Source organism: Spinacia oleracea, chromosome 6, assembly GCF_020520425.1.
Source record: "Spinacia oleracea cultivar Varoflay chromosome 6, BTI_SOV_V1, whole genome shotgun sequence".
Classification (NCBI taxonomy): domain Eukaryota; kingdom Viridiplantae; phylum Streptophyta; class Magnoliopsida; order Caryophyllales; family Amaranthaceae; genus Spinacia; species Spinacia oleracea.
This window is the reverse complement of record NC_079492.1, coordinates 126,927,966-126,950,128: the sequence shown is the minus strand read 5'-3', so window position 1 is coordinate 126,950,128 and position 22,163 is coordinate 126,927,966. Positions and strand designations below refer to the sequence as shown.

At 33.0% G+C, this 22,163-nt stretch overlaps 2 protein-coding genes across 3 annotated transcripts; both read right to left on the bottom strand.

The window, feature by feature from the left end:
- Positions 1-2,949: 2,949 nt before the first annotated feature.
- Positions 2,950-6,924, bottom strand: LOC110794429 (eukaryotic translation initiation factor 6-2). Its single transcript, XM_021999408.2, has 8 exons — positions 6,738-6,924; positions 6,442-6,497; positions 5,574-5,670; positions 5,395-5,480; positions 5,244-5,288; positions 3,743-3,873; positions 3,529-3,639; positions 2,950-3,435 (listed from the first exon to the last, which is right to left on the bottom strand). Exons 2-8 carry the CDS (start codon positions 6,449-6,451, stop codon positions 3,178-3,180), a joined length of 738 nt encoding a protein of 245 aa, XP_021855100.1. The 5' UTR covers positions 6,452-6,497; positions 6,738-6,924; the 3' UTR covers positions 2,950-3,177.
- Positions 6,925-17,253: 10,329 nt separating this feature from the next.
- On the bottom strand, positions 17,254-20,157 carry LOC110794430 (uncharacterized). Of its 2 annotated transcripts, none has more exons than XM_056833314.1 (6): positions 19,982-20,157; positions 19,806-19,827; positions 19,618-19,723; positions 19,106-19,213; positions 18,881-19,022; positions 17,254-18,214 (listed from the first exon to the last, which is right to left on the bottom strand). In XM_056833314.1, the coding sequence occupies exons 1-5, from the start codon at positions 20,040-20,042 to the stop codon at positions 18,921-18,923; spliced, it is 399 nt and encodes a 132-aa protein (XP_056689292.1). In that variant the 5' UTR covers positions 20,043-20,157; the 3' UTR covers positions 17,254-18,214; positions 18,881-18,920. The 2 variants fall into 2 exon arrangements, with proteins under 2 accessions (XP_056689292.1, XP_021855101.1); XM_021999409.2 differs by having other exon boundaries at positions 17,254-18,158; positions 19,982-20,155.
- Positions 20,158-22,163: the final 2,006 nt, after the last annotated feature.

The following is a 22,163-nucleotide window of genomic DNA, read 5'->3' as shown; positions in this document are numbered from 1 at the left end:
ACTCCAGCCATATAGACAATCTTCTGTGCAAACCAGACACAATCAGAAGCTGTCACCTAAGTACTATGGTCCATTCCAGGTGGATGCACTTATTGGCAAGGTTGCATATAAGTTAAAGCTTCCTACTTCAGCAAAGATTCACAATGTCTTTCATGTATCTCAGTTGAAGAGATTCCATGGCACCTTACCTCTTGCAACTCATATACCTCACTGGTTGCAGGGTAAACACTCTACTGATATTCCTATGCCTGCTGCTGTGCTTGATAAACGGATTGTTCAATTTCAGAATCGTGCACAAGTTCAATTTTTAGTGCAATGGGAGGGCACATCTCCCCATGATGCAACTTGGGAAGTGGCTGATGTTTTTCAATCTAGATATCCCAGCTTTGTGTTACCATAAACTTGGGGACAAGTTTCTCAAGGGGGAAGGATTGTTAAGGGAAGTTTATGATCAAAGTCAATATCGTTGACTTTGAGCTTTGATTGATCAAAAAGTCAAACATTTGACTTTCTGTTATTTCTGTTATAACAGATTCTTGTAATGCAGTTAGTTGTTAGGCTAAGCTGTAATAATGCAATTCTGATCCATGTATTATATATACTCGAATTGTAATTACAAGAAATCAATCAATAAAACAAGTATCTCCTAAATCTCAATTCTATCTTCTAATCTCTTCTATTCTTCCTTCTGCATTCTTCTCAAACTTCTTCTTCTTATTCTTCTTCTGTTGAGTCTTCAAATGCAGTGATTCTTGATCCTGCAACATATTTAGGTTATTTCCGGCAAAGTACGTGGTGTGTGGTTGGAGGTGTCGGCAATGCGGTGGTCGGAGGTGTCGGCAATGTTAAGTAAGATATATTTGTGGTAGTATCGAATTAGGTTCTGATATTTCCTAATCACATAGAATTACCTAAACTTAGAGTTACAGTTTCCATATCTAGATCTTATGATTTCATGTACTATGTATTTACGTGATGAATAATATCGAAGGCAAGCAATTATGTTTAATAGTTCTGGACATTGTATCGGAAACAAAACTAAATGTGGAGGATGATATCATGCCGGCGCATAATTTTTATTGTTTAGTACTCTAAATACAACATTTTATTGTTTAGTACTCTAAATACAACAAAAAAATTCAAAAATTCTCACATTCAATACCATGCACGTGATCCTCCGGGGGAAAGCTCAAGTTCTGGAAAATAGTAGGGTGGTGGTTCCTCCTCTCCTAAGTTGGATGATAATTGTGTATTGGGCTGATTGGATCGGGGGGGGGGGATCTTTTGGGTTCTTTTAGCTAGGCCTTTTATCTTTTGGGTAGTTCTCTTTTGGGTTTGTAATAGGAAAGTTGTAGGAGTTTCGAACGTATCGGGTTACAACTTTTTTGATGTTTCACCCGATTATCTTTTGTAGAGCTTCAACGCTAATCAACTATTAATATAAGTCTCCGTTTTTTGCGTTAAAAAAAATACCATTTGCGTACAGTAACTTGAAAGCTGAAGACAAACAAACTGACATTTTTATTGAACATCAAATGACATTTTTTTTATCAACTCTTATTAGTGATTGCGGTTTGGTTTGATGGCAAACAAGCCTGATATTGTGCAATACTCCCTGCGTCCATAAAACATTGCTCTATAGGAAAAAATCACTTTCTTAAGAATTGCGTTTGTCTTTTTTAGTTTTTTTAGAGAAAATGGGGGCTTATCGTTACTTCAATAAATCAAGCTCCGCCAAGGTTAAATACCTTGTGGAAAAAAGTCTACATAAGCATGATCCATCCAATTATAGGAAAGTAATCTCGCCGCTAAATAAGCAACGGTATTTCCTGCTCTACATATATGACTACAAACAAAAGCATTAAATTTCTTACTAATCGACCACACATCCTCCAGTAAAAGGTCCAGGGGAGTTCTTCCAAAGCTGCTTGGCCTTCACTAAGCTTGATCGTAGCCCAATCTCTTGGCCAACAACGAGCCAAATCGAGTTGCCATCGCCTCACCCATACCTGCTTGACCGTGTTAAATATTAATCTAGAAAAATCTAGCAATATGTGATTGTAAATTATAGTCTAGAATAATCTTAAGAAATAACAAGGAGCTAGCCTAGAAAAATCTAGTAACTAAAATGTCTAGAATTATCTTACAAAAAATCTAGATAGATGAGGGAGTAGAAAAATCTAGAAACCAAAATACAAATGTTCGCCAAAGAAAATATTATTTTACAATTCTTATCAATGATAATAATCAATGACTTCGCCACTGCCCCTACCCCAACACCCCTTCAAAAAATTGATGTATCAACGTTTAGTCAAGTCTACTCGACTTATGGTTATTACCAAAAAAAATTATTAGATTAGTTAGATTAAATAATACTCCGTAGTATATGAGGAGAGACGTATGGACCATATACTAAATAAGATATGGAGCAAACAAATAGGACATTCACTTTTATGTTTTTAGAGTATTATGAACCATACTTTTCTTGTACGAGCATGTTGATTTACATATGAATATGAATGAGGTAATCATCAACGAGGTCTATACTTAGTGGTAATACATAAGGCCTATGAGTAATTCACTACCAAAAAAAAAACCATACAAGTATGAATCTCTATCTCAGCATTTCAAATGGTTTTTATAAGGCCTATGAGTCATTCACTACCAAAAAAAAACCATACAAGTATGAATCTCTATCTCAGCATTTCAAATGGTTGAAGATGAATTTTACAAGACAATCTATCCGTCACTCCAGATAGAACTGTAGGCTGTAATTCTCTAAGGTCGGCAGCTATCAAAAACTAATTCACGATAGACAACAGCCAAAAACCGACTAGCACCAAGAAATTTACTCGAGAAATTGCTTCAAACTCAGTTGTGATGGGAGTGGTTAGAGAAATTTCGAAGATCACATCCACAATCATACAATTTATGTCACGTCAAAAACACTAAACCAACCCAAATAACAATTGAAAATCACACTTTAAGCTGTTGGGATTTTGCAGATCACACTAAATTTTCTACAATACATCTCCCTGATTCAACTGTTTGATTCAACTGATCATAATTCCAAATAGTTAAGACTGACTATACTATAGAGTTCAACATATACTAATTTAAAGATAACTTTGAGAGCACAATATGGTGTTTTAGTCACCAATAAAAAGGGCGATAAACTCAGACATAGCTGTCGATTAAAGATTTCCTCATCTCATCGACAATAGCACTGGGTTGGGCTTCCCTCAACTTGAAAACACTCTCAATCACTGATAGTTCTGTGGCCGTTGTGTCCGAACCACAGAATGCTGTCCAGTCGTTCACTGTCAACCCAGCAGCAACTACTTCACTTCCTCGGTTAACTGTTCCAGCCACCAGGGGGACCTGGAGTAGTGTAGATAGCTCATCCAAATCTTCAATTGAGGTGTGAGGATGGACCTATAATACCATAAATAATAGCCACATCAGATAAATAAAATAATATTTCAGCAAACATTCCTTTTTATACCATCAAGGTAAGAAGGTACTTACCAAACCACCTTTGTTAGAGAAGGCACAGTAACTTCCCACTAGAATGTTTCCAGCAATTGTTTGCCTGAAAACCTCAACACCAAGTACGTCTGCAATGATCTCCTCGGTTTCCTATTTACACAAATGAAGCAGCATAATCAGAGAAATGTTCGGATAGAAGTGACTAAAGAAGAAAGCTCGAGGAAAGAAGAAACTCCACAGAGAAAACAAGTACCTTATCAAGATCAGTGTGGGTGAGAGCAACATAATCGTTGCAAGCTATGCAATTTCCTAGAGCAGATAGCTTTTCTTCAATGCGTTGAACGACTACGGAATCAGGAAGACTATTCCTCAAGTGTTGGAGTTCTTCAGGACGTAAAGCAAAGAATAGGGTCAGAAATTAAATGCGTCTAAATTAAAGTTCAAAAAAAGCTTAAAGGATGCCATTAGAGAAGTTAAATACGGAGTAACAAATTTCTGCCTCATAAGAGAACACAAATCAACCAACAAGCAAGCCTTATGGACAGAGACTCAGTCAGTGAGGATCAAGAATACACCACCAAAGTTTAAACCATATCTTCTCAGTAAACCAGAGACTTATAAACATCCTTCCTGAATAGCCTAAAGAAATCAATCGGAATCACACCACAAACATGCTTATTTGCTAAAAATCACTTGCAACAACCCACAGCTCTAATGCTAAATTTCAAGAAACATCCAAGAACCAACTTCATTGGTATAAAAAAAATTGTAAACAAATTTATTACATAGCTGTACAAGTTGGCAACATTGAAGTACAGTATGGTTTGTGCAGAAGAGCAAAACTTCAAAAACGAAAGGGAAGTTCCACATGGGCTAAGGTTTTAGGTAGATTTCAAGTCTACAATGCAGATGATGACGATTTCTTCTATCTTTAATAAGATTGTTCTTTTCCAATAATTTATGGGTCAACATTGAGTAGTGAATTTGATAGCTGAATACCCCAAAACAGCATTCAGCATTACATTGAGACTTACAGTGTACTCAAGAGTGGTGAATTTTACTAGATTCAAGGCACTGATAAAAAATCCTAATGAGAAAAAAACGTTCAAACCAAGCACGGATGAATGAGGCCAATGCAATTTTAGAAGGGTGACAAACTGTGAAATTACTCGCTAGTAGCAGCAGCTATTAGGATGACAAACTGAGAACTAACTTCAAAGACACCCAGAAGGCCATTACCCCTCCACAATATACCAATTTAGACTTTAGGAACAAGTAAAACCCAACAAAACTCGCATAAACTTCAAACTTTTCAAGGGACTTTGAATCGGCCTCATGGTCTTAGAATATTAAGCATTCACTCAGGCTCTTACAAGTTCAATAAAAAAAAAATACTTTTCAGAAACAGTCACAAGGAAAAGGCAGAAATTATGTAACCAAATAAGCCCATCTTGTACTTTCCCTTTAAGATGTTCAATTTCTGAAAAACCTACACAATGCATTAACATCAAAAGAATCCAACTAAAAGCATGTAGAAAAAGCAAGCCCCGGATAAATTTGTGCAATGGCATAATCCAGTAACATCAAAAGTTCGAGCCAAAAACGTTCAAGGCTTCAATGAAATGAAGCTACAGAACATTACAAGTTAGCCATTGGATAGTGGCAACTAAACCACTAAAGCATTGAATCATTGACAAAAGAACAATGAAGATTAAAGCATAGATAAATGCATCTCATAAGTCGCTCAAACTCACCCTGGTCAGTAGTGGAGTGAGGCACAATAAGCCCATTTTTGTTTCCTGCCATGAAACAAAAGGAACATAAGCAACATTCTTGTAAGGAAGCACATATTATTCATCTTATTCCTAAAAGGAAAGAAAAACCAGCACTACTGGTGATCCTCACCTGCACACATTCGACCAATAATCCTTGTTCCACCAATAGAGGTCTTCACAACAGGGATATAATCCGCCAACTCAGACTCAAACGTACTGCAAAAGCACATTACACAGTGTCAATACAGGCGGGAAAAAGTCCAAACACCAAACTCAGCCTAATAACCTCACTAGCTTAAGCAAACAAACCTGTAAAAGTTCTCCGACCCACCGATCGCGACCAAACAATAAGCATTGGTCAACTTAGAAAAGACACCAATTTCACAATTGTTCTCAAACTGAAGCCCTGCATTTAATAACCATCACAAGTTAGAGCAAACACATGTAGACACAGCACACATGTTCCTAATCCCAGAAAGGTAGCAATACTAGGAAAAAAAAACCACAAAACCCATAAAACCACATTCAGGGCATGCTTGGATTGAGGGTAAATGTATTAAAGGGTAATAAAAGTCAAACTAAGGTAATTGAAGGTGATGATGAGGGGATGAAGTGGTGGCAAAGGGGACAAGCTAGTGTTGGCAAGAAGAAAATAAAAGGGAAGGTGGAACAAATACCCTCATCATGGGGGGAATAGTTACCCACCATCCCACTAAGGTGATTATTACCCTCATTTGTGGGGTAATTACTTCCCCCCTTCCTCCCTTCTCCTCACAACACCACCACTACCACAACTTCTCATCACAATACCACCACACCACCCTCCATGCAACCACCACAATTCTCCTTCATTGTCCTTTTATTATGGTGGTTTGACTTTTATTACCCCCATAATTCATTACACCCAATCCAAGCGTGCCCTCAAGGTTAAAAATTGCAGGGTTATAATTACTTAATTAGCTGATAATACAACTCAAACATCTATTACTGTTCTAGCTGAAAAGATATCACCAAATTAGAACAACTGATTCCTTTTATAATTAATCAAATTCATACTGTATATGAAATCAAAACATAGGAAAAAGCTACAGTTCTTTTTTACGGAAAAAGCTACATAAAACAAGAACAATATTAAATTGAAAAAAAAATTAAAACAAAGGGAGGAAAAATTGCTTACTGGTCGCCATGATTGGATGATTCAAATAAATACACGAACCACAGAGGTAAAAGAAGCTGCAAGAAGTGAGGAAAAAAATAAAATCAATTAAAAAGGTTTCTGATTGTTTATACACCAAACCCTAAAGTAAATAACAGGGGCGGCCACGGGAGAGATTAACGGGGATTGAATTTCAAGTAAAACTATGAAAAACCACCAAAAAAGGGTAACAAAAAAAACCAACAAAATATATTTAACAATTCAGAAAATTACGTTTTAGAATCATTAAAAATACATCGATACAAAAAGATAATTACCGAGGATAGCAGAAGCGGCGACGGAGATGTGGTTGGAGAGGTGGCGCCGCCAACTAGAGGAGGTTGCTTGGGGAGAGTAGTTAGGTTTTAAGAGGAGAGGATGCGGGAGGAGCAGGAAGGACTATGCGATTTGCAGAGTTGGAGTTTGCGGAAAGGGTAGGGGCTGAATTTTATAGAAAATAAAAACTAGTTAAACAATTGTCTCTTTAATGGAGTATATTTATAGTCCACGTAAAATATCTTCTTTTTTACTACTTTAGATGATTAAAATACTCTTTCACTCGATTTTAGTGTCCGTGCGATACACAAATTCTATAAAATTGTTTAGTAATGTTAAACTCAATTTTAGTGTCCATTCGATTGTTTATTTTTTAATTATTGAAGTGTTTGATTTTTGATGGAATTGTATATACGTATTATTATTAGTAATTAATTAATAAAAATAGTTATGTGGAACCTAATTGATTATGTACTCTACTTTTTTAATTCATAAATAATTTTGAAATCTTATTTTTGATTGGCCATAAATCATTGCATTAGTGTTTGATTTAGGATTGAATTTTCTTTTAGATCAGTGTTTGATTTTGGATTGAATTTTATTTTACATTTATTTTTTTAATTATTAGAGTGTTTGATTTGAGATGGAGATGATAATATTAGTAATTAATTAATTAATTAAAATTTCTACGTGGCACCTGAGTAATTATCTACGTGTCACTCGATTTTTTATCAAAAACAAATTAGAAATCTTATTGTTCATTGGCCGAATGCATCAAATTTGTGGCGTTCTAATAATTCAACAAATATACCTCCTAGCCCGTGTGAAGCACGGATTCTATTAAAAAATTTAAGTTAAAATAAAACTCATATATATATCAACTACTATATTTTGTATTAGATTATGATTTTGGATTGAATTTAGAAGTATATTAGATTAAATTATTTTTTGATTTTGGGTTGAATTTCATTTTAGATTTATTTTTCAATTATTAGAGTGTTTGATTTTGGATGAAATTGTATATGCGCAATATTAATAATTAATTAATAAAAATATATATGTGACACCTAAATATTAGCACTCGACTTTTTTATCAAAAATAATTTCAAAATCTTATTTTTCATTGGCCGAAACCATTAGATTTCCTACGTGGCGTCTAATATTGGATAAATGTTTAATTTTTGATTGCATTTCATTTTAGATCAGTGTTTGATTTTGGATGAATTTTATTTTAGATTTTTTTGAATTATTAGATTGTTTTATTTTGGATGGGGTTGTATAAATTAGTAATTAATAATAAAAATATTTATGTGGCACCTAATTATCTATGTGGCACTCGATTTTTTTAATTCAAAAATAAATTAGAAATCTTATCTTTCATTGACCGAAAACGTATTTAAATTAGAGTTTTAAAAGGGGGTTTTTATTCGACGTCCTAATTCGCTAAAAACGCCCGTATATTTAAGATTAAATTACACAATTACCCTTTATAATAAAATTCACCCCATCCCCGATCACTCCTTCCCCTCCACCCCTTCAGCAGTTCAGCTCCACCCCATTGGTTGCCATTTAGCTTTGGCGCCGCCCCTGCCCCTGCACCCAAACACCTCCCCGCACCGCCCCTGCACCCTCACCTCCCATCACCGCCCCTGCCCGCACCGTACCGCACCTCCCCGCTGCACCCAAACACCTCCCCGCACCGCACTTGCCCCTGCACCCTCACCTCCATCACCGTCGAAAATCCTAACACCTTAACCTCTGCCCCGCGATGCAAAACACCTCCACCAACAAGGGTATGTCGCTGCCCCTGCACCCACCGCGAAGAGAAGAGAAATTGAACAAGATCGAGGAACGACGAAGAGGACCGGAGATGCCTCCAAAGAGGCAGACAATGCCCCGCCGTCCCAACCTCCGCCTGCGCCCGGCTTCGAGTGGTAAGGATTCCAATGTTTTTTTTATTTTTTGAAATTAACCGTGCCGCACAGAATTGGCGGTCGGAGCCATGGTCGTCCCGCCGTGGAAAAGCGGCGGCGACCATGGTACAGCCGCATATCTTGGGCGGCTGAACCATGGCCGGTGACGCTTTTCCATGGCGGGACGACCATGGAACCAACCGCCAATTCTAGGCGACAATGTATATTTTTTTTAAAAAAAAAAATTGAATAAATAAATAAATAATTATATTATCAATTAAATTGTATTTCATTCGTTTTATTTATAATTTTTTTAACAAATTTTTTTTACAATTTTTTTTACAAATTATATCATGATTTTTTTTAACTTATTCTAAAATTTCATTTTTTTTTTCGCATTATCTATTACTTCCTCCGTTTTTTAATACTCGCAACGTTTGTTACTTTCACGCATGCCAATGCACAAGTTTGGTCACTTATATCTTAAATTTTCTTAACGCTAAAATTATAAAAAGTTGATATTTAAAAAAATACATATTGAGACGAATCTAACAAGATCTTACATGACAATGTTTTATCTTATACAACAAACACCAAGAATAGTCAAAGTAGATTATATGAATAGTGTAAAAAGTCTAAACGTTGCGAGTATTAAAAAACGGAGGAAGTATTAATCTTGATCTCCAATCACCACTGTCTAACACCAATACTACTGACCTTAGCCGGTAGCCACCCCCATTTGACACCAAAACTAACCCTTATGCCGCCCTGTCAAATAACAAGAATGATCCTCATATCGCCTCCGTCTACCAACTAAATCGACCTCGTTGCTATACTGTCTACTAACCAAATTGCTCCTCTTGTAGCCCTGTCTGGCTGTCTACCTACAAGACTATCCTTTCGCAACTCAAATTTATTTTATTACGTGAGAGGAAAAAATTGACTTAACGCCTAGTCTCATATTATGGCCCGTTTGGAAATAATGATTTCATTTCAAATAATGAAATTGGGCTAAATGACCTGTTTGGGAAACTAAAGTATTTGAATTTGTATTTGGTCAAATCCAACACTTTAAAAAATAAGGCCATTGTAAAGAATTTGAAATGCAAAGTAAATGTTTGTCATTTGAAATTCTTTTTTCCTCTCCTTTTTGTTGACCTGATCGTCCACATTGAATGAAAAAAAAGCCAATCATTTGTCCTTTCCCCCTTTCTCTCTCCTCAGACACCATTGATGACCACCTTCCATCATCTCTCCTCCTTTTAGCCTCCATTGATTCTCTCTCCTCTTCACCCTTGCTCTTTCTCTATCACCACTAGTTCTCACTCTTCTGTCACTCCGACCACGTTCTCGGAACATCTTCGCCGCCTCTTTGATATCGCCGCCTTGTCGCAGCCAACATCGACAATCCATTGATATCGACGTTGATCCTTCCATCCCCTTCCTCGGCTTCATGCGCCACTTCGACGAGATTGAAGATGAAGATAATAAAATTTGAAAAGTTAGGGTTTATTTTCCCCCAAATTCGAATGGTACTCCATTGTTAATTAACAAGATGATTTGAGTTTATAGGAGAGAGAAATGGTAGTTTGATCGAGATCTCATTAATCGATTTTTCCCCAAATTTGATCAAAATCTTAATTTTATATTTTCTGTGATAATTGTATTTTTTGTGATTAATCAATCAATTTCATGATTTATCTCTCAATGATTTCAATTTTATTTTTTAATTTTGACTTTATATGGTTTTGGTGCTTGGCTAATACTCGGTAATCTTTATTTGAGGAATTTGTATTTATTTAAAATACAAAGTATTTTTTAATGTTTGCCAAACATCACCATGGAATTGAAATTAGAATTGAAATTACTAGTGATTGCCAAACACTTGATTTGGAATTCAATTTCTACATTTTAAATCCTAGATTTTAATTCAACATATTCAAATCAATTCCATATTCCAAACACTACCTTAGATCATTTGACACTTATTTAATTGTCAATTATACTTAATTATATCCTAGTTGGTAGGAGTCACATGAAATATGGTCTGGCATTTTACTTGTGCTAAATTGCTAATTGAGTAGAGTATGGGGATATATGACAATGATCTGATAGTTTATCAGGCGGTATTTTGCAAGAACTAAATTTTTTGACTTCAACTTTCAAATGTTACGTAATTATAAAAATACCAAAGTTATTTAAAGATCGAACTAGCACACTGAGGTCCTGTTCTTTTGGAATTAATTGCAGTTCCATTTAGTTCAGTTCAGTTCAGTTCCATTCAGTTCCATTCAGTTCAGCTCCATTCAGTTCCATTCAGTTCCATTCTGTTCAGTTCAAAAGAAAGGCATTGTGTTCATCTTATTTTTTAATGATCTTATTTTATTTGATAATGTTAAATATTACTATTAATTATGTTGTAATGTTCATTACTATTATTCTTATTCTTATTCTTATTCTTATTCTTCTTGTTCTTCTTCTTCTTCTTCTTCTTCTTATTATTTTTATTATTATTATTTATTTATTATTAATAATAATTTATTATTTATAAGTACTTACTCCGTTCATTTTTACTCGCAACGTTTGTCATTTTCACGCATGCTAATGCACAACTTTTATTATTAATATCTTTAAGCCTATTTAATTAAAAATAATAAAAAGTTGATATTTTGGAAATACACATTGAAAAGAATATAATAAGATCTCACAACACTATAGTTTATTTTACATATAAATCACCAACAACAGTCAAAGTAGAATATGTGAATAATGTTAAAAGTTAAAAAGTTACAAGTATTAAAATTTGGAGGAAGTATTATTAATTATTAATTATTAATTATTAATTATTAATTATTAATTATTAATTATTAATTATTAATTATTAATTATTAATTATTAATTATTAATTATTAATTATTAATTATTAATTATTAATTATTAATTATTAATTATTAATTATTAATTATTAATTATTAATTATTAATTATTAATTATTAATTATTAATTATTAATTATTAATTATTAATTATTAATTATTAATTATTAATTATTAATTATTAATTATTAATTATTAATTATTAATTATTAATTATTAATTATTAATTATTAATTATTAATTACTAATTAATCCCTCCATTTCTTTTTGTTGTATCCGTTTCTATTTTAAGCGTTTCTTTTTGTTGTATCCGTTTCTATTTTTGGACATACATTTTCTCCTAAAATACCCTTACATTTCTATCTAATTACCAAAATACCTAAAGATTTCCCACCTAAATTTCCTCACCCCTATTATTTAATTCTTTTCCCTTCCCCATATACCCACTCACCTCCTTTATCACCCATCATTATCACTCCTCTCTCTTACCTTATTTCTTTATTTTTTTTTTTTTATTATAATCTCTTACATACAATCATTTTTCTTACACCCAATCATTACACTTATACCAATACAAATTAAGATTCCAATTTTATTAAAAACACAACCCTTTTCCAAATGGATACATCATTTAGGAATGGAGGGAGTATTAATTATTAATTATTAATTATTAATTATTAATTATTAATTATTAATTATTAATTATTAATTATTAATTATTAATTATTAATTATTAATTATTAATTATTAATTATTAATTATTAATTATTAATTATTAATTATTAATTATTAATTATTAATTATTAATTATTTTATCATTTACTATATACGGAGTATTATTTAGGTTTATTATTGATTATTGATTATTTATTATGTATTATTTATTATAATTATTTATTATTTATTATCTACTCCCCCCTTCCTAAATGATCTTCCTATTTGGTGTTTGGGGTGGAAAATAAGAAAGTAGAATTTTGTAATGATTGGGTGAAAGAGTAATGATTGGGTGTAAGAGAAAATAATAAATAAATGAAGAAAAGTAATAAAGAAATGAAGGAGAGAGAAGATATTTTTATTAAAGTAAAAAAAAAATCATAAAAGTGGGGTTGGGTGGGTGGATGAGGAAATGTGAATGAATTAAATAAAGGATGGTGGGGAAATTTATGGTAAAAAGTAATGTCCAAAAATAGAAACAAGAAGATCAAATAGGAAATATATTTATAGAAACAGGAAGATAAAAAAGGAATGGAAGGAGTATTATTTTTTATTTAGTATTTGTTACTTGTTACTTGTTAATAATTAATTGTTATTATTTATTATTTATTATTTATTATTTATTATTTATTATTTATTATTTATTATTTATTATTTATTATTTATTATTTATTATTTATTATTTATTATTTATTATTTATTATTTATTATTTATTATTTATTATTTATTATTTATTATTTATTATTTATTATTTATTATTTATTATTTATTATTTATTATTTATTATTTATTATTTATTATTTATTATTATTATTATTATTTATTATTTATTATTTATTATTTATTATTTATTATTTATTATTTATTATTTATTATTTATTATTTATTATTTATTATTTATTATTTATTATTTATTATTTATTATTTATTATTTATTATTTACTCCCTCCGTTTCTTTAAGTTGTATCCATTTGGGAAAGTGGAGGGTTTTTAAGAAAATTGGAATCTTGGTTTGTATTGGTATAAATGTAATGATTGGGTGTAAGAAAAATGATTGTATGTAAGAGATTATAAAAAAAAAAAAAAAAAGAGATAAAATAATAAAGAAATAAGGTAAGATAGAGGAGTGATAATGATGAGTGATAAATGAGGTGAGAGAGTGGGTAAATGGGGAAGGGAAAAAAAATTAAATAATAGGGGTAGGGAAATTTAGGTGGGAATATGGGTAGAATCTTTAGGTACTTTGGTAATTAGATAGAAATGTAAGAGTATTTTAGGATAAAATGTATGTCCAAAAAATAGAAACGGATATAACAAAAAGAAACGCTTAAAAAGAAAACGGATACAACAAAAAGGAACGGAGGGAGTATTATTTATTATTTATTATTTATCATTTATCCAGTTCCATTCAGTTCAGTTCAGTTCAGTTCATTTCCATTTAGTTCAGTTCAATTTAGTTCATCTCCATTCATTTCAGTTCAGTTCAGTTCAGCCAAACAAAGTTCAGAAGAACAGGGTGTTAATCAAGTTCACACGATGTGAAAGGCTGAAATTTATGAATTAGGCACTGACTGCACGATTTGTGCATGGTATAATGTGTTGTACCTTAAAAAGTGTGGAGAATCAAACATCTTTTGGAGGATGCGGAGTACAATAAGTAAATTAGCACAAAAATAGCGTCAATTGTGCCTTACAAGGTACAGCTGATTAAACTACCACTACGTTCAACAATACATGCAACATTTCTATTTGCACGTATTCCAACACACTTATTTGGACATTAATACCTCTAAATACGTATAAGTGAAAGTTAAAAAAAAAATTTGATATTTGAAATCCTCGAATTAATATGAATTTAAAAATATCTCACTTGACTATGTTTTTCTTGTATAATAGTGAAAAAAAGATTTTCAAAATTGATTGATAAATTGTGTACAAATAAGAAATGATGTATGTATTGCGAAACCGAGGTAGTGCCGCATAGACAATTATTTTCTCCCTGTAATAGCTAAAGAAATACTTCACATTACTTGTTTCCCAAGTTGATGGTTAGTAACTTGGGGTTTCCTCCCTTGAGGAGCAAGCAATATGTTTTTCTTTGTCGCGACTCTCAAGACTCAAGTCAAAGAGTGTTTTCTTGGGGACCAAGCACATTTAGAAAACTAGTAAAGTACAAATGTAACAAGTACGGACTAGCATCCATGCCCTTTTCTGCCTGAAAAACAGAGATGTCATGAGCCCACAAATCCATGACAATATGTAAAGAGGCAATGGGCTGGGCCGGCCCAACACGAAAAATATGTGGCATGGAAAAAGCATGTCCAGTCGTTTAGGTTGAGGTACGAAGTCGTAGACCGTGGGTTGGACTCTGAATGTATTTTCTTGTGAAAAGCACTATCTGGCACTATTAACACAACACGATACGACAAAGTACATTAAATTGAGTAAAATTAGACTTATGCATGATTGTATGGGGCCATGACAATGCACGAGGGCAAGTGGGCTTGCGCCCACTTTTGAAAAATTTCGGCACAACACAACATAAACCGAACAAGTGGGCTTGATAAAGTCCATTTTCGCCAAGCCGAATACACGCGGGATCGGCAAGAAATATGACATGACACGACCATCTTTAACAATATGACGTTATGTGGCCTAAAAGAATTTGGAAGCAAAACTTTAAAGTTCAAAACTCAAACTCTTAAGTAGGCGGGTTTGAATATCTGCCCAACACAAAAGCCACGTCTAGTGTGTGTACGTCAAGATAGGTTAGACACTCTTTTATACTCCGTAGTTTATATTTTATCAAAAGTTATGGCTTTTAGCGCTCCACAAAGTGATTCTATGTAACTTTATAATGAGTAATAATACTCATAGGACATTCTTGATTAAAAATTAGTATTTCACGATTACACATTCTATTATCTTAAGTTAGACCTTTAGCATAGATTTTTTCCAAAATTATTATTTTTCCTTATTTTTGGATATCCCGATACGCCAACCTAGTCTCTCCTTTGTGTAAACCAAAACACTATTCTAGTTTTATTTAGCCCAATCACCAACCGGTGTTCTTGTTAATGATACATATTCTGTGCAATTAGACCCGAAAACGGGTCATTTGAATCGGTTTCAGATTTGTTCCATTAGAATCGGGTTATTTCAGGTCTGGTTTACTTCTAATCGGTTTCAGTTATGGGTCGAGTTCATTGGGGTTAAGGTTACTTCGGGTTTTTGATAATCGGGTCTGGTTTGGATAAGGATTTCGTGTCAATATCGGTTCATATCATATTGGTTAATATCGGATTTACCGGGTTATATCGAATTTTTCGATTTAGATCGATTTTTTCTGGGATGGATCGTACATGTAACAATATTTTCTTGCAAGTAAATTAAGGGCTAAGACTAAGCGTATACGGTTCTGAGTCAATGGTTTATGGTATACCGTATACAGTACTTCGTAAATAAAAAATTCAAGGGTTACATTTTCACATTTTACAATGTGATAAATTAGGATATTTTAGTCTTTGTTCTACTAATTTACGGTCGAGAATACGAGACATGAGAATTGGACAAATGTCATACTCCGTAATATATTTTAGTGATTAGCAATAACTTATCATGATTTAGTAAAGTACGTAAATGATATGGATTACTTCAAGGACAATATGTCGTTATAAAATTTATGGCCGTGTATTTGATTTCTTTTATTAAGTTCTCTTTAATGTATTTCCATGTATCATAACACTATCATAGCTTTTTCCTATAGCACAAAGGGAATAAATTAATAAAATGATAATAATAATAACAAAATAACAATAATAATAATAATAAAAGATAAAAATCTTGTATTTTAAACTATTGGTAAATTTGAGTTGCTCTAATGTTAGGATTGGTTTCGGGTCTTCGATTCGGATCGGTACGAGTTGATTTTAATTTTACAATTAATTTTGGTTCGGGGTTAATTCGGTTTCTGGTGAAGATCGGTTCGGGTTACTTAAGTTCAAGTCGTTCAGGTATCGGACCAGATCATTTTAGGTCAAATCATTTCCAGGTCGATTTCGATTTCGAAAATAATCTATTTGGTTTGTGGGATAATTTCGGGTCGTCCTTCATTACAGATTGGATCAATCATGTCGGTTTTTTTTTACGGCCAGTTTTACCTGATATATGTGCAACACTCCATAAATCAGACATCTCCCCAATTGATCGATCCAAACCCGAGCCGCTAAGAGTAACCGGTCAAAAGTCCGTGAAAAGTTATCTACAAAATGCACTTCAAACCTGCAACTAAGATGATTAATGGGCCAAAATCCGACCGGCGAAAGTTGAATGATCAAGAAACCCCACTGCTTGTTAGTATCAAAAAACACTTGAAACCCAAATATTTTGATTGAACTTACTAAAATTCACCTAAATAACTGATTTTCCAGGAACTATACTCTCACTTCAACCTGAATAGTACAATACTAGGTTAGTGCCCGTGCGATGCCCGGCTTTAAAATATAATCAAAATGCTAATTTTATGAAGGTATTCTAAACTACTACGTATGTTATATTTAATTTATTATGGAGAAACATGAAGAACAAAAATTTACCAAATTATATTGCCCAAAAACCTTAAATGGAAGGAGAAGTTACGTTGATACGGAATTAGTGATATGGATGAAAAACGTGAAGAAAAAAATTATGGGGCAAATTTATGAAAAACGTGTAAAAAAGAATGGAGGTAGAAAATTGTGAAGGAATAAGGCAAGACAATGAGTCAATGACGAAAATGAAGAGAGGGAGATAGAAAAAAATGGAAGCCAATGTTGGGAAAATGAAAGCGTGCAGTGGCCATATCACTTTTCCCCAAGATAAATTGAAAACAGTGCAATTAAATTGCAGTATAGTCTAGGAAAAAAAATGAAAACACATAAGCTAATGATGTCAATTTTGGTTTAGGCGGGAAAATTTTGCATGAGAAGATGACATGTGGACAGTAATGACATCAGCGGTATTTGTTTTAGTAATAGTTAAAGTAATAGTTAATTATTATTAATTAATTATTATTATTATTATAGAAGATAGATAGATAGATAGATAGATTTGGCTATCTTTACTATATCCCTGTATCAACTCTCTCTACTGTCATTGTTCATACATTTTGTTTGGTAAATGGTAATGAAAATCTCCCTCTTGGACGAACAATGTATTTCTGTAACGATAATAGATGTCTTTATTTACACTGTCAGAGGTACACTGGTAGGTCTGGAACTCTGGACTACACCCTCCTCTACACCTTTACTAGTTCTGGTACTTGTGCATATGTTGAACTATTTCCCGCATCAAATGGTTTCGCCTTTCTATGATGACTTGCGCTCGGTACTCGGTAGTGGATCTGTCCCTCTAAATACCCTCTAGATTCAACAGTAATGGGAGTAATCTGAGTATGCAACTGTAGGCTGTGAAACTGAAGACCTAGCTGTTGCCTGTTGGTTCTTCTTCACCAAATACTGATCAAACAGTTCCACGACCGTGTCTGTAGTCATTATTGTAATCTCCACCACTCGGGAAATATGTATATTGATACTTATGCAAGTTACTGAACACTGATCATACATATGTACCCCAAAGTAAATAACTCTGTTGCAGACGATGATGATGGTAGGAACAGTTTTACGAGCTAAGTTGATGAAAAACAGACCTTTAAAACTCATATTTCCATGATATGAGCCCCTGAAGACTAATCAATTGAGCAGTTCAATAACAATGCAAATGCATATTATGTTTAGGATTGTGAACAGGAAACCCCGTACGATTTAGCAAATATATAGGCACACTGCTCAGTCGCACATTCCATAAGGGAGCATACTGGATTGCAGGGCCGCAAGTAACTAGGTCTGATTGCCTCCTATAGTCTCCAGAATCCACCACACAACTGAAAAAATGAAAACATTACCTTAAGTACTAACTACCCAGGAGACACACAATGACCTGATGAAGCAGGATTGAAGTATCAGAAAGAATTCGTAAAATTTCCGAGACAACAAATTAGAGTCTACTGAAGCACACAAAACTTTTGCGTTTGATGAATTCCTTTTCACTAGTAAGTCATGGCTCACATGAGTTCAAAGCTTTACTTAATCTTTGCATTATGAAATTCTAATAGTACATATTCAAGTTTTAATGTTGAACTAGTGGGAAAGAAACCTCCAATCAGAAACAAAAAGAGTCAAAGAGTAGTTCTGCACTCCCTCAGAAACATCATGTTCTGTAGACTATCTCAGAAGTCTGATTAAAAATGGAAGGATAAACTAGCAGTCTAGCACATTAAACCCCAAGAACACAACCAAATGTTCTGCATCTGATACACCAGAATATAGGGTTAAGAGTTCGTTATCAGTAACACATAAATATGTCATTTTTCAGAATGGTAAGTTTAACAAATTGGCAAAGAGCATTTACAACGTACGGAGTATGTTGCAAGTTTAATTCTCTAGTGTCATAAATCTCATATCTTCGCTCTAATGGATCATGTATAACGAATGATACACACACAAAAGACTGGAAAACAACTCTACTAATTAGTATATCTAAGAAGTATCTAACAGAAGTGATTAAATTGAATCATATAGCCCTAATCAGGAAAAACTTAACTACCTGCTCCAGCGTTCCCATCTCCGATTAACAACTTCTGCTGTCACAGTTTTGATAGCAACATTGCAAGCTCTTCATCAGATAACTTGACTTCTATACACGCTCCTAAAGACTCAGCTAATCTCGCAGCCAACTGGTGCTTACACTAAAACAAACCGACTACTGTTATTTCCAGCACCAGTTATAGTTCATCAGTAACTTCAACATAATAATGGAATTTCAACTTACACAAAGTTGCTCCCCTCTATTCACTATATCATAGAAAAATGAGTAGCATCCACAGTAGTTCTCAGCAAAACATAAATATTCTTCTCTCTTCCGCGATTCTCCAACAACCTAACTAACCAAAAAAAGGAGGAAAAAAAACCTTGTTTCAATTTAATTTCCACAATGATTGATTTTTAATCCACAAGAAGTTCATATTATTCCATAGTCAACCAAATCCAGGGACATTATTCATCAGAAATAGAAGAAATTAAACAGTATAATCATAGAAATTAATCAAATTATACCAGAATTTGCATATATCACATTCCACAATTGGAGAACATAAACAAAAGAAACCCCCGCCTTCCAGATTCGATTGTCACATTAAAAGTTCAAATTACACTAATTCCGGACCGCCTGGGTAAGAATTAAGCAAAGGACTACAATAAACACCTTCCGGATTTAATTGTCATAGTATTACTAATTAAAATTACACTATCAACGTAACCATGAGTATTAATTAAGTAAAGGACCTGAAAAATGGAGCGGCCACTGGGTTCGCCAGAGAGTCTTTTGACACCTTGTTGATCCACAATCCTTGTAGCCCGCTCAAAATTCTTCCCGAACAAAAAATTCAACCTGGATTTTAATTGCAAATATGAATAAGAGTACGTAGATTACAAATTTTGAAGAAAATTGTGAAAATTTTGAAGAAACTTACACTCCCAGTTGATCATCAGTCACTATTTTACATCAATTTCTTCCAATGTTAAAATTTGTTGATTTGGTTGTCGAAAAAATCAATGAAACACGAGAAGAACAAATTGAAGTGAAATTGGGGTAGAAATGTAGATTGTATGAATGTATGATTGAGAAAAAGTGAGTAAATAGGAAAACCTGAATGGTTAGACTCGATGTTCTTCCATACTGCTTCAGCCACCATTGTAGTTGACCTCATCTTCGTCAAATGTATTTTTCTTGAGAGGGTGAGCAACCTGAGCGTCAGAGCGACGATGACTACGCTTTGGTTCGGTTCATAGTCGGGTGTTTTCACTCATTTACTGACTTACGGTGCGTTCTTTGAGCTTAAATTTATTTCAACTTGAACTTTTCTAAATTTATTTACAATGGTCTAATCGGGATTTATTGACTTTTAAAGAACTTATTTGAAGTTCTAAACTTATTTTATTTGAAATTTATTTTATTTAAAACTTATTTATTTTAGATGAATATAGTGCATCTTTAAAAAAAAATTGGACTAGTTTGAGTTACAACTTATTCGTCACACAAGTTATTAGTACATTCAACTTATTCCACGTAAACCAATTTCATGTTGGTTCAGTGGTGATTGAGGCTGAACTTGGTAGGGAGGACCGCGTGTTTGATCCCCGCAACAACAATTCGGAGGAGATTGGAACTTATCCACCCAAAACTCGTCCCGAATCCGGATTAATCTTAAAGGTGAACCGGATGGTAACACAAAAAAAAAAAAAAACTTATTCCACATAAGAATATCTCATAGTTTGACAAGTCCTTTTAAATTGATCATAACTTTATAACTTCCCTAAACCATAAAAATTATATTCGTCTTAGATTTATACACGCACATGCACAATTAACTAGTACAATATACGGAGTACTACTTTGTAATGATTTCCTCAAACTTATCATGTGTGTTCATTAGAGGAGAAAACAATGTACGTAACTATATCTATAAATATATGTGAAAATCATTTTAATTATAATTCGGCCATTTAATTTTCCTTAATATTACTTTCATGATCAACGGAAAAAAACTAATGAAAAACTCTATATATCCATACACTTTTACTAATGTCAATATTTTTCTTTATCAAACCAACTAAACAATAAGAGTAGGTTTGAAATTGGGAATACCAAGCACCCTAGCAGTTCTCCTTCTTTTTTTCTCTCTAGGTTTTACGTATCTCAAATGGTTCGAAATTTTGGCTATTCCTTATCTTTTTGTTTAATTATTCATGTTTTTGTCTTTAGATTCAATAAAACTATATCGTTTGAGTGTAGTAAGTTCCTTTATGGTTGGATTAGGTAAGTAGTATGGGTTTAATATAGTTTTGGTGGAGTATCGTCGTGAATTCGGTTCGTTGATAAAGAATTATACGAGAACGAAACAATTATCAAATTTTCAAATTCACTTAGATGAAAATAATGGAAATCGTCCTTGCAGCTACAACAAATCGTTAGACTGTCTTTCCGAAAAGGCGAGATATCACACAGTGCAAGATCTTCCCAACGATGGTAGTTTTGATGAAGGAATACCTCTTTTTGAATCTATTGTTATATATTTGTTAAATTCGATTTCTATAGTAGATGTTGTATGACTTTTTGTTAATGAATTGATTTTACATTTTTTTTAAAAAATAACCCAACCAAACAATAGAAATAAGGTTGTTTGCTAATGGCCTTTTTTTTTTAAAAAAAAAAAAACTTTTCAATCCTTTTGCTCATTAAACAAGTTGCTGGAAACTAGAAACTTCAATACCTTTTTTCTTTACACATAAAGAGTTTTAACACGTTGTTAGATTTTGTTATTAGAAATGACCTCAAAATCTCAAATTAAACATGGTCTTTTACCAAGAGATGTGTGACGTAAGACAAAAAGTTACGATACAATTAATATTTACACTAATATAAACCTGGTCCATGCTAATTTAGCGTGGACCAGGGCAACGGAGTAATTTGTATGGGCAACATATGTAACTGTCACGTGACAGTTATTTTGTGATTTTAAATAGTAACTATATGCGTATAACAGTAACTATGTGTTTTAAAGAGTTACTATGTGTTTTGTAGAGTTTCAATGCGATTTGTGTCTAACCTACTTTATATAGGTTTTAAACTTTTTTATTTTTCAAAATTTCAGATCTACATTCTGTTCATTCTCTTTCATTTTCTCTCTCTTCATTTTCTCTATATGCTTTTCAAAATTTAGCCAAAATTTCTAGGTTTTGTTCGATTTTCTTCGTAATTATCTTATAATTCTTATAGTTGGGTCTATTAGATGAGGAAAAATTGGAGGAAGTAGTAGATCAAGAAGGAG

Excerpts from the sequence above, each read along its gene's own strand:
- LOC110794429 (XM_021999408.2), bottom strand. Across the intron at positions 5,481-5,573 it reads GGGTCGGAGAACTTTTACAG|TACGTTTGAGTCTGAGTTGG; the intron begins GTTTGTTTGCTT and ends GTGCTTTTGCAG. Across the intron at positions 3,640-3,742 it reads CCCACACTGATCTTGATAAG|GAAACCGAGGAGATCATTGC; the intron begins GTACTTGTTTTC and ends TTGTGTAAATAG.
- LOC110794430 (XM_056833314.1), bottom strand. The coding sequence starts at position 20,042 with ATGAGGTCAACTACAATGGTGGCTGAAGCAGTATGGAAGAACATCGAG. Across the intron at positions 19,828-19,981 it reads CATCGAGTCTAACCATTCAG|TGACTGATGATCAACTGGGA; the intron begins GTTTTCCTATTT and ends GATGTAAAATAG. Across the intron at positions 19,214-19,617 it reads GTGGCCGCTCCATTTTTCAG|GTTGTTGGAGAATCGCGGAA; the intron begins GTCCTTTACTTA and ends TTGGTTAGTTAG.